The sequence below is a fragment of the Arachis stenosperma genome, chromosome 5 (genome assembly GCF_014773155.1).
Source record: "Arachis stenosperma cultivar V10309 chromosome 5, arast.V10309.gnm1.PFL2, whole genome shotgun sequence".
Classification (NCBI taxonomy): Eukaryota; Viridiplantae; Streptophyta; class Magnoliopsida; order Fabales; family Fabaceae; genus Arachis; species Arachis stenosperma.
The window spans coordinates 127,945,418-127,958,229 of NC_080381.1; the positions used below are offsets into that span (position 1 = coordinate 127,945,418).

Below are 12,812 nucleotides of genomic sequence, written 5' to 3' on the forward strand. Positions count from 1 at the left end.
CCTAGCAATAAATCCTTTACCAAGCAAGATCCTAAACTAAGCTAATAAATTCACTACCTCTACTGATGATATTTTATTCTCCAACAACTATGAACCAACAAATTTTGGTGTTAACTACTCTGTCTCATAACAATAAACTTAGTACCACATCCAACTCTAATCCCAACTAAATTAATAACCCCACTGTCTTTGTTGATAATACCTTACCACCCAATAACACAGAACTAACAAATTTTGGTACTAATAACCCAATATTCCACAACAATAAATTCACTACCACATATAACTCTAATCCTAACTAAGCTGCTAATGCAAAGTTCATTAGCAATACTTTTCTAATTATCTCAAAAACTAAACCCAAATCAAAGGCCAATTCAAAGTCAAAATCCAACACTACATCTTCTAAGCTTTAGTCCATCTCAAGTGTGTGTCCAAGCCCAAAATAAATTCAAATTCCAAATTTAATACTAAATCCTATTGTACAAGGTCTATTTTAAGAGTGAGGCAAGTCCAGTAACCACAAAAAAAATAAATTTTGATATTATCTTTTTCTGAAGATAAACACACCACAGAAAATAGTTCATATAAATTTAGAAGAGATGATAGTGTAAGTGATGATGACATAATTAAAAAAATTTATAAATCCAAGAAAAGAGACTTTAAGTTGAGGTATGCACTTTTAGAGACTCTTTTAAAGTCTAAAAGAAAATTAATTAATGATGATGATGCATTGGTGATGGATTATGAGAAGTGTGAGGTGGATTTAAGTTTCTTACGAATCTCTGTCATAGGAGATGAAAATCTGGACAATGTTTTAGATCCAGAAGCAGAGTCTGATAGGGCCAACTCTTGGCACTTCGAAGAGATGAAGACTCATTCCCCTTCAGAAGATGAATTTTTAGAAGAAAAGCCTGATGATATTTTTTCAGTATTTAGAGATGGTATTCATTTTGGTAATTTGAAACTTGAGGTATTCGGTTTGATAATTTTTCCCACTTCGTTACAAGTATAGTTCCAAAATCAAATAAGATTTTATTTGTTACAAGTGCAAACCAATAAAATTACCAAGAGTATTAGATCTCGGGTCGTCTCTCAAAGAATTACAGTGAGGTATGCCTATTATCGGTTATGAGGTTCAATGGGCGGTTTGCAAATAAGAAGACAATAATCTAAATGACAAAAAATTTAAATGACGAGAAGGTAAATCAAATAACTAAAGATAATAATAACAAAGAAGCATTCATAGAAAGAATTGAAAATCAAGGTTTTATATCCTAGTCATTAATCATAACACAATAATTATCAAGAGATAATCCTATTTCGTTATCTCCAACATCGGGAGAAAATCAAATAAGATTAGTTAATCTCAATTCATAAGTCATAATCAACTTACTAATTAAATTAGCAAGAGATTAGCGTCAATGAAAATAATATTAACTAACAACTCTAGATCACCAACATAAGTTGGATATTAATGACTCAAGAGCACCTAATTTCTCTTTCTAAGCAAAAAATGCATAAAATCTACTCTAGGACTAAGCCAAATATTTTGTCAAATACTTAGTATGCATAAAAGAAAAAATATAAAAAATTGCATGAATTAATAAATACTACTACCAATTGCAAGAAAGTAACAATGATAACTCAATAAAACAATAAGAACCATAAAAAGACATCAATTGCATTAAAGAAAGTGAAAATCAACAAGAGTTCATAAATATAAAAGTAGCTCAAAAGAAAATTTAACAAGAGAAATTAAGAGAATTAAGACAATAGAGCATGGAAACATAAATGAAACTACACTAAAACAAGAATTATAGAGAGAATTTAAAGAAAAAATAAAACTAAAAAACCCTTAATTCTAGAGAGAAGAGGGAGCTTCTCTTTCTAGAAAACTACCCTAAAACATGATTCCTAAGCTACCTAATTACTCCCCATTTCTCTTTCTTGATTTTGGCTTCAAATACTTCAGAAATGAGTTGGATTTGGGGCAAAAGTAGCTCAGAAATCGCCCCCAGCGTGGTTCATTAATGAGGTCACGTGATCAATATCACGCGTACACGTGCATGTCGCTTGGCGAAATTTCTTGGTCACGTATACACGTGGGTTACGCGTGCGCGTCGCTATAATTTTCACAAATCCTCATTTCTTCATAAATTTTTCACTTTGCATGCTTTTCCTTCACTTCTTCAATCCCATCCTTGCTTTATAAACCCTGAATCACTCAACAAATATATCAAGGCATCAAGGCATTAAATAATTTAGCAATTTTAAGGTCTAAAAAGTATGTTTTTAATCATTAAGCACAATTTAAAAAGAATTACAAAACTATGCTATTTTATTGAATAAATGTAAAAAAAGTTGATAAAATCTACTAAATTCAACACAAGATAAACTACAAAATTGGAGTTTATCACTATCACCAGTGATTCAAAGTAGATTGAACAAGATAAAAAAGGAGTTTGAAAATTGGATGCCAATCTAGACTGAAAATAATGCGTATGAAAAGTTTGCAGTGCATGAATATCCAACAAATATGGTGGTGAATTTGGGCAAACGGTTGTGCACATGTCAATTTTGGATGTTAATAGGTAATTAACCTGCATTCATATTCTCTTTTTTGCGGATAATTAAATACTTTAATGATATATTTGTTTGTTATTTTTTTTAGGAATGTCTTGTGTACATGCTTGTTATTTTGTCATAAGTAGCTCATCATGGACTCATATAGAGACACTTATACCCATTACATAAATATCTTACTTTATATTTATAACAGGGCTAACAACTTGAATATTTGATAATGACACTTTTTCTTTCTTCTACTATACATTAACCCTAAACACATTAAAACAAAATCATCCTCGAATCTTAAATACTAACATGAAACCAGCAACAAACATTATAAACAAAGCCAATAATAACATGTACAATTTGGGTTCTAACTTCTCAATTCTCCAAGCCAAATTCACTCTTACTTTTTATCAGTAGAAGTCACCCTTCCACTGACGTCTTCTTGTGCAATATTAGCCCAAACAAATAAACCACACCACCTATTTTCACTGACATTGTAGTTAGGACACCCAAAGAATAATTTGTTAGGGTTAGACTTTGTTGTGGACCACCAGAAAACAGGACGTCAGCCACACCCACACCACTCTATTAGAACACTCGATACTCTACTTCGACTGGAGATCCTTGTGTTTGACTGCATGGAATTCTGGCTTCGACTTGCAATCATAATCCTAAAATCAGAAGGGTAAACAATGAGAAAAAAGATGAAAAACCAGAAAAAAATGAGAAGAAGAAGAAGAAAAAGAAGAAGAGAAGAAATTTAGGTTATAAAAGGTGACAAAGACTAAATTAGAGCTAATCAAATTTTATATCATGTCATTTAATTGTTACTTTGTCTATTGTGGCTAGAATTGGCCATGTCACTCATGATGTCAGTGCTCCGATGACGAAAAATAAGAAAAAGACTAACGTGGTGTATTTTTTTAAATATAAGGGACTAATTTAATGTAATTAAAATCTCGATGACTAAATTAATACAACTCGCCAATCTCAAGAATTAAAGTAAGACTTAACTCATTACTTTACCATTAATCTAAACGTGAAACTTTTAGATATAAAATTCAATTTTTTTCCTCTTTTCTATTATCTTGGGGTGTACACAAATCAGTAAATATAATCATAATCTTAATATAATCTGTAGTAAAATGATCAGATCATATTGAATTCAATATTTATACTTTTTAAACTTAGGTTCAATTTGATTCAAATATTTGTGAATCAGATATCAACCAAATAACATTTTTTTACTCTTTTAAATATAAATATTATTAAACATATTTTTTAAATAATAAAAATAAAATAATATAATATATTCACAATTTTCTTACCTATTACATCATATCCATAATTTCGGATCAAATTTAAATAAATATTATAGATATATTAATCAGATCTGATCAATGAATATTCCTGCAATGCTGTTTTTGTTGTTGTCTCTTCAGTCTTCAGACATATACTTTTGTTTTTGCTGGTGATGTTTTATATAATCAAATCACGTTTTTTGTTTAATAATTTTATATTTTAATTTAAAATAAACTATTTTAATCCCCAACGACCAAGTCTCCAGTCCTCTAACTTTGCTCAGTTCGGTTTACAAGTTTCAACTACTTGGAATGTTCTGTTCATGCCTTTGACGCGCCGAACCAAAGTAACAAAAATGTGATATTTTAATGAAACTAATAATTAAAAAAATAAAACAGAAAAGATGTGCAAACCATTTTGCTTCAGTATAGAAAATAGGCAACGTTCCACTTCCCTCATTAAATATTTTTTTAGTCAAACTAGAACCAGGAAAAATAATTAAACCAAATCCAAAACAACTAATTGATAGAATAGTTATCTTTTTATTTGCAAGTTGCAACTTGCAGCCTTCCCCACATACCTCATGTCTCCAATGTCAATATCATTAACACCTGCATGAATTTCGTTAGTATTTATGACTTGTCAAGCTAATTTAATTAATACCCATTTGTTTCCAATGTAATTATTTCATCATATAAACCCTATAAACCTTTTGTAAATATTTCATATTTCATCATATACAAAGACAAAGAAAGAAACACGTTGGTGTTTGGTGAAGAAAACAAAGAAGCATAGATAGGATTATATATATATATATATATATATATATATATATATATATATATATAAACACAGCTTTGTTCATAACACAAATCCAAAGGTTTGTTTTTTAGTTTTTGTTCATCAAGTCAAAGAATGAAGGATTCTGGTTCCTCGGGCGGAGACGCAGCGGCGGGAGGCGGTGGCAGCCACCTCTTGGTGAGGAGGGTGATGCAAATGATTATGGTGGTTGTTGCTTTTGTTGTGGTGTGGATCCTCATGTATAACTCTTCTTCTCCCTTTGCAATCCCTGTTTTCTCACGTTACATCACTACTCGTGACTCAACAATGGTGAGTTTAATTTCTATCATTATCTCTCCCTTTCTACTTGTTTTTCTCTGTCTTGGACTCTGTTTTGGAATTGAAATTCTGTTTTTTATGCCCTTTTTCTGTTTTTTCATTATGATCATTCAAAATTTTGTTCTGGGTATTGATTTTTTTCCTTAAAAAATGAAAGTTTATGTCTGGCTTCCGATTGGTTTTGAAAGATCCTTTTTGGATTTGTGAGTCAATTTTGATATTTCAAAATTTCAATCGTCTTTAAATTTTTATTTTTTTTATTTGTACGGAGTTAGGTTATTGTGGGAGAAGTTGGTATTATGAGTGGACTTAACTCTTCCAATCCATAATTTTCTCTTGAAATTATTAATTTTACTGTTTTCTATAAAATAGTTTCTTCCTTAGATTTTCTGAGTTTGTTCCTTAGAACCATGAGCTCATGAGAAGTTGTAACGGATGAAGTAAAAAAAAAAAAGGACCTGAAAATATTGGAATAAATAAAGGTATCAATGTGGGGCTTATTTTAGATACTTTATGTCAAAAATGTTACCATATGGTAACCTGCATGTCCAAATCAGAAGTGACAAAAAATTGTTCATATCTTACAAAATTTGGCCACCATTTGAAAATAGTGCACTATGTCACTTTCTCTAGTTTCTCATTCTGGTGCCACTTGAATAATGGCACTGAAAACTTTCTACTAGTGGCATTGGTGACTACAGGGGTTCAGAAAATTGATTAGTTGAGTTACAGGCATGGTCTTGATTTTAGATCATTTGATTTTTTAGTGTTGTTTGTGTTAGGGAATGGATAAATATAATCCTCTCTCTTTGATTGGCCAAGGGCTTTTAAGGGATTCAACTTTTTAATCAAATTTGATTAGGAACTGGCTTTTTGGTCAATTTTGTCCCTTCTATTTCTCTATCCTAAGAATCTTCCAAAACTAGGGATATGCCAATGGGAATTTTGCTTCTGATATGCCATTTACAGATGCAAACAAATATTTCACCTTTTTTCTTTGCTTTGCAATTATTTAATATTTTAATTTCTCTTATATGCAATTATTTTCTCTCCTTTTATATTTTCAGATAGAAAGAATTCCTCTCGTGGTTTATTTTCTGTCCTAAATGTTTGCAATGATATTTTAATGATCAAATACAATATTTTTTCATAATAAATAATTCAGTGTAGGACTCATAATTTTGTCTGTTGCATATGGTAACCAAAGGATTTTTTATATTATTATAATGGATTAATAATTTAGACCAAGATAAGATTTATAGTAAAGGATAATTTCAATTCGGAATCCCGGTCTATAAATAAATCTTTGAATATCACATTAATATGGGCCATATGTATTAAATTGATGCTTTTAGGATCAATTATTAATGAAAAATCATTCACATAGCTTCAATTATTGAAAAATAAAAAATGATGCTTTGTGTTGTGATTTATTTTGGATTTGTATCTTCTAAAGTTTGAATTTTATTTTAGAGAGTAAAATAGAATTTTTAAGTATTTATTTCATAGATAAGACTAAAAATAAATATAAAAGAAAAAATATTTAAAAATAAAAGATCACACTTTATTCTTTAAAATAAAATTTAAACTTAAAAAGATGTAACTCTATTTATTTTAAGGCCAAAAGACCCTAATACTCTGTTGACTATATCTCATTATTAATTTTCGTGTACACCAAAATATATCCAAATTTTTTTTGCATATAACCTATTAATCTATTATTTAGTGAACCTAATTAATATATATGTTACTGGGTTAGCTTGTAAAATCTTATTATATGAGTGAGTTTTCAAATAAAATAAATTCCTATATGAGATCTTTATTTACTAAAATTGATTTTTTTTCCCCTTCTAAATTTTTGGTTTGTACTTATTAAATATTAATAGAATGTAGCGCACTAGCTAGGTAGCGGTGAGACGATATTAGGATTTTATTTGTAAATGGGATAAATAATAAATTTGTAAAAATTATCTCGTTTTTAATACAAACAAGACATGTATATTTTATTTCTACTATAAAAGAGATAAATAATAAAATGTAAAAAATTTAATTAATTTTAAAAATATACATATGTCAAAATAATTATTTAATTTTATTTATTAAAAAAAAAGACGATATTGGTGGACCACGTGCCGACATATATTTGCAAACTAGACATTACATAACCATAACCAGCTGTTCACATGGTTTACTCAATGTTGACCAAAGTTGACTACACTAACCCTATCATCACTCCATCATATTCTTCATTGCCTTAGATTAGAGAATTCTACTAATTATAATTAATTAATCAGCTGTTGAACAAATAATAAACAATTTATTTATTCATAAAGATGACACATTTGTTGGGAGGATAAAAACTTTAAAAAGTTCAACTTGGAATCCTGAAGGAATGTTTTCTATGATTTTTGATAGAAATTGTTTTCATTTTTTCTGCTCTATACTAAAATATTTTTATTATGTAACTAAATTATTGTATAATATTTAATTGTATTGTGTAACATGATTAGTGTATTGACTATTGAGCTGTTGGTAAATAATATTCATGTGAAACCTACTATAACAAGTTGTATTATGATGAGTTTGCCATGTTAGGCAGAACTTTAATTAATTTCCCATTTAATTTGCATGAAAGCATCACATGTAGTAGTGCCATTTAGATACCTAGCCTAAACAATTCAATTTCTTGAGTCCTTGCTATCATCATTGCATTACATGTATGGTTTCAATGTGATAAGCATATATATGTGCATGTTTTGATTTTCCAGTTTATTATTAATTAAGAATAAAATAGAATTAAGTGAGAATCGAACTCATTTATTACAAATATAATTGTACTTATTATAACTTTATTTAGGCGAAAGGACCAACATGTTCAGTAGTGGCCATAATTCATGGTTAGATTATTGTTATGTCAGTGTGAAAGGAACAAAGGGATATGCATTCTCCCTCTTGGGATATTATTCTATCCTCAATAATGGATTGATGGTAGGTAGCATATTTTAGAGACGGTCTGAATAGAATTTGTCTAAGTGTATTTTTGTTTTATGATTTAACAACCACTTATTCGAAACTAGTAGTTGTTACATGTTTTTCAATGGATAAGTTTAATTTTTTAGAGTTAAGGACATTTTAAAAACACCATAAATAAATGACTAAAAATTATTGAAAAATTAATTTTTTAACATTTTTAATACACTGAATATATTAAAAACTTTTTAATATTATATTTTTAATATATATATCTTTAAGGCACAAATTAACTAAAAATAACTATTTTTTACGTTAACGTACAAATGATCATCTAAAAAATGAATGTGTAATTATATGACTACATAAAATATTTTATACTGGTGGTGGGTGCATTAAAATTAATCTTCTGTTATATATATCCATGTGTTTGAAAAAGGATGTGTGAAATATGAAATTCTTTATACCAAGTCAATAATTAATTAACAATGATACAGTTATGTGATACTAACAACAAAAATCAACTGTAATCGTTCAATAATAAAAAAAATTGCAAATCCAAAATATGAAAACAGAACGTCTAAATTTCATGTTGGTTGGTTATATATTGACGAAATTCCTTGTATTTATCGTTAATAACAATGTTATCTCATTATCACTGTTATTATGTTACAGATAAGCTATGACCCAGAACTAGAGAGTGTTCTAAGAAATGCTTCTATGAAGAATAAGACAGTGATAATTACAACTTTGAATGATGCATGGGCAGAGCCAAATTCAATATTTGACATATTCCTCAAGAGTTTTCACCTTGGGATTGAGACGGAGAGATTGTTGAAACACTTAGTGGTAATAACTTTGGACCAGAAGGCACATGCTCGTTGCCAAGCTTTGCACCCTCATTGCTATCAACTTGAAACAAAGGGTGACAACTTCACCAAAGAAGCATTTTTCATGACACAAGATTACTTGAAAATGATGTGGAGAAGAATTCAGTTTCTTGGCTCTGTTCTTGAAATGGGCTACAGCTTTGTCTTCACGGTACATTCACTTTACTTACCACAAAACAATTGAATTCAAGATTAAGAAACATTATATATGAATGTCTTTGTTTTCTGGCTTTGCAGGATACTGATATAATGTGGCTGAGGAACCCATTCAATGAATTCTACAATGATGGAGATTTCCAAATTGCTTGTGATTTCTATAATGGAAACTCCAATGACTTGAATAACCTACCAAATGGAGGCTTCACCTATGTAAAGTCCAATGAGAAAACAATTTGGTTCTACAAGTTTTGGTTGAATTCAAGAAAAGCATACCCCAAGATGCACGATCAAGATGTTTTCAACAAGATCAAGATGAACCCTCTCATTCAAAACATTAAGTTAAAGATTAGGTTCCTTGGCACAATGCATTTTGGGGGGTTTTGCCAGCCCAGCAAGGAATTCAACCAGGTTTGTACAATGCATGCTAATTGCTGCGTTGGTTTGGACAACAAAGTCAATGATCTCAAAATCTTGCTTGACGATTGGTCAAAGTATATGGCATTGCCTAACAATACAAAACCAAATGTACATCCTTCTTGGACTGTGCCACAAAGTTGCAAGTAAGTAATACATATATTCTTAGTAAATTTCTTTGTCATATTAAACAGAGGGGAAATAAGTAGTACATTGAATTGACTACATTCTATGATTCTAGCAATGCTACATGGCAAAGCAATAATTTACATTTATATTTATAAGTATTTTATACATAAAAAATATATAATTTATCTATATTTATCAAAATTTTTCACACATAAATCAATATAGTGTGCACTTATATTTTTTAAAATTTGTACATATAAATAAGTAAAATTTATTTATTAAAAATAATTTACTATTTATGTTAGTCAAATAATAACAAAAAATATTAAAAATTATTGACCTCAAAAATGAATAGTAGTTTACGGAAGATTTTCCTACAACAAAATAATTTAAATGGGTTTTAATGTAACCTATATATTGATGTCAGTAATCCTCCATGTTACTTTTTCTGTCTTGTCTTCTAACGATTTCCACATCATTAACAACATGAAGGACATCATTTCAGCGTAGTAGAAACAGGAAAAACAAAGGCAGATGATGATGACCAACAATTCATATAATTGCTGCTTGATGATTGTATAAAGGTATGTAAAATTTTGCAAAGCCTATGTTGTTATTTATTTGATAAATGGTGAACAGAACACTACTGCATGTGCCAACTATTTATCTGGAAATTGCAAGAGTAAATGATGCTTCTTTCGAGTTAAATGATAATAGAGTAATACCTATTTTGGTTCTCAAAGAATTTTAGATTGGACACTTTAGTCTCTAACTAAAATTAATTATTCGATTGGTCCCTAACAATTAACTCCGTCAGTTACTTATGTCCTTTATTCTGTTAATTTTAACGAAGGACAAAATGGTCCCTGATCTCCTGTATTCAGAAACGTTACTGTTCTCTCCCAATTTTCATCATATCTCGCATAACACTAACAGTCTAACACTGTAATTTCAAACTACACAATGCACATTCTATAAATTTAATGTTCACAAGTAAAAAAATCTTCAACTTGTTCTCAACCAATTCATACTCTGGAACCTAATGCCTATGTCTCTCAACTAATTGTCGTCTTCGATAGATCCCATGAATCTAGACAACAAGTCTAATTTGTTAAGACTCGTTGAAGTCATTGCCATCTCCCTCATCCTCTGCCCTAACATCTCCATGACCACATTGTTCACCACTTCGATCGCTTCTTTCAACTTCTTCTCCGAACCAATGTTCAGTAATCGCTTCAGTTTCCATATGAGTGACAACGACGACATTGCTTGTTGTAATAGTTTGGATGCGAGGTCGAAACTGTCTAACAATTTGGACTCTGAGAAAGAAGGAATGAAGCACTCGGTGTCTATTTCAAATGAGAATTTGTATATGATATCGAAGGAGAATCTTTTCATGATGTCCTAATGTCCAACAATCTATATTGCTTGCTAGAGAGTGGAGAAAGGCGTGTCTTTGGAGTAGTTGTGGAATTTGGTCTTAAGGATGTCGTGAACGTTGTCGGGGTTGGAAGTGATGTTATCAAAGACGTGGAAGTGGATGTTTTGGTGGGTGAAGTGCAGAGGAGGTGAATGTACCAGTCACAAAAATTTAGGAAGTGTGTGGTCCATGACATGTTGAGGTAGGTGCGACATGCATGACAATTACACCATGGCATAATTTTGGAGTTAAAGAGGAGGAAAAAAAACATGGAAAAGAAGACTGTGAAGGTGAAGAAGGAGAGTATGAATGTTAAGGTTATACGAAATATGATAAAAAATTGAGGAAAAAGTGTCGTTTTCGAATAAAGGAGTCAGGGATCATTTTGCTCCTTGTTAGAGTTGTCAAGGATCATTTTGTTCTATGTTAAAGTTTTCAGGGACCATTTTGTCTTCTGTTAGAGTTAACGGAGCTAAAAACTTAAGTGACTGACGAATTTAATTGTTAAGGACCAATCGAATAATTAATTTTAGTTGGGGACTAAAATATCTGGTTTGAAATTTTTTGAAAACCAAAATAAATATACACTCATAATAATATTATATTTAATAGAAAAGCTATATTTGAAAAGAGAGATTAGTGTTGTGTACAACGGATATCAATATCATATTTCTTAAAATTGTATTGTATAACTTGAATATTAATGTAGAATGTAGTTAGTATATATTCTTATTATAAATGACTAAGTGTTTTGTGTAATTTTGCATAATCCAAAGAGCAAGATTAGTGTAATTTACTCTATTTTAAAATTTTTGAAATATTATCATTTTTCATCTATACATTACTACATTAATAAAAGCAATACTTCCGTTGACTTTTAAGTTCCAATACTCATATTCATGGTGTAACCTAAAATCATTTAAATAACTTTTTTTTATAAATAATGTTTATTTTTGGTTTGGTCAAATAACATTTTGTACTCATTCTTTTTCCCTTTTTTTTTTTCTCTGAGTAGGTGTCGAAGGTTGGATCTATATATCAATCACATTACATATCACAGCAAAAGATTTGGGTTGTCAAACCTTTTTTTTCTTCATTGGAAGTAAACAAATTGAAAGGAAAAAAAAAATGGAGGACATGGAGAATTGTTCAAATTATCTGATTATGTGAAAACTCACAATTTTGAACTTTATAGTCTTTTAAGTTAAATTGATATTATTGTCATCTTTTTTTCTTTTATTATTTATCGTGTACATAAATCTTTCTTAATTTTTTTAGAATAATATTAGCAACTATAAATCAATTTGTACAACTAGAATCTTCATAAAGAACGTCAAAGTTAATATGGTCAAAAAATTAATAAAACAAAATTTTAATTGAATACAATAATTATCAATTTACTAAATTTTGTTAGAAGCTAGTCATATTAAAAATTTAAAAAAATTTTTAAGATATTCATAGTTGTGCTAGAAATTATAAGATGTCAACTAATAAAGTTATATAAAAAAAGATGTAAAATTTACTTATTTAAATAGAAAAGCTAGTAAAGTCATGAATTATTAGCATTAATTTTTGCCTATATAAAGCATGACTATGTATGTGTGTTCCATTGAAATAAATTAAACATGGTTTTGAGAAATACTCTTCTGTTGTATTCTTTTACATGAGTGTTAGTAAGTTTGAGAGATGACCAATATAATAGTGTCACTTATGTGAGTGAGTAATCTTAGGGTCAATCAATTGTGGATTTTATACTTATATTTAGTATCAGAATTGGTTAATCCAACGCCAGGTGTTTGAGAGTTTATAAGGTGTGGGAGAGTTCTCACATAGTT

The 12,812-nt window shown here is 29.6% G+C and overlaps 1 protein-coding gene across 2 annotated transcripts; it reads left to right on the top strand.

The window, feature by feature from the left end:
• Positions 1–4,461: 4,461 nt before the first annotated feature.
• LOC130981913 (uncharacterized protein At4g15970-like) lies at positions 4,462–12,281 on the top strand. 2 transcript variants are annotated; one of them, XM_057905668.1, is made up of 5 exons: positions 4,462–4,986; positions 8,641–9,006; positions 9,093–9,574; positions 10,063–10,141; positions 11,993–12,281. In XM_057905668.1, exons 1-4 carry the CDS (start codon positions 4,792–4,794, stop codon positions 10,115–10,117), a joined length of 1,098 nt encoding a protein of 365 aa, XP_057761651.1. In that variant the 5' UTR covers positions 4,462–4,791; the 3' UTR covers positions 10,118–10,141; positions 11,993–12,281. The 2 variants fall into 2 exon arrangements, with proteins under 2 accessions (XP_057761651.1, XP_057761652.1); XM_057905669.1 differs by having other exon boundaries at positions 4,703–4,986; positions 10,050–10,141; positions 11,993–12,274.
• The last annotated feature ends 531 nt before the right edge of the window (positions 12,282–12,812 follow it).

Excerpts from the sequence above, each read along its gene's own strand:
- LOC130981913 (XM_057905668.1), top strand. The coding sequence starts at position 4,792 with ATGAAGGATTCTGGTTCCTCGGGCGGAGACGCAGCGGCGGGAGGCGGT. Across the intron at positions 4,987-8,640 it reads CTACTCGTGACTCAACAATG|ATAAGCTATGACCCAGAACT; the intron begins GTGAGTTTAATT and ends ATTATGTTACAG. Across the intron at positions 9,575-10,062 it reads ACTGTGCCACAAAGTTGCAA|CGTAGTAGAAACAGGAAAAA; the intron begins GTAAGTAATACA and ends ACATCATTTCAG.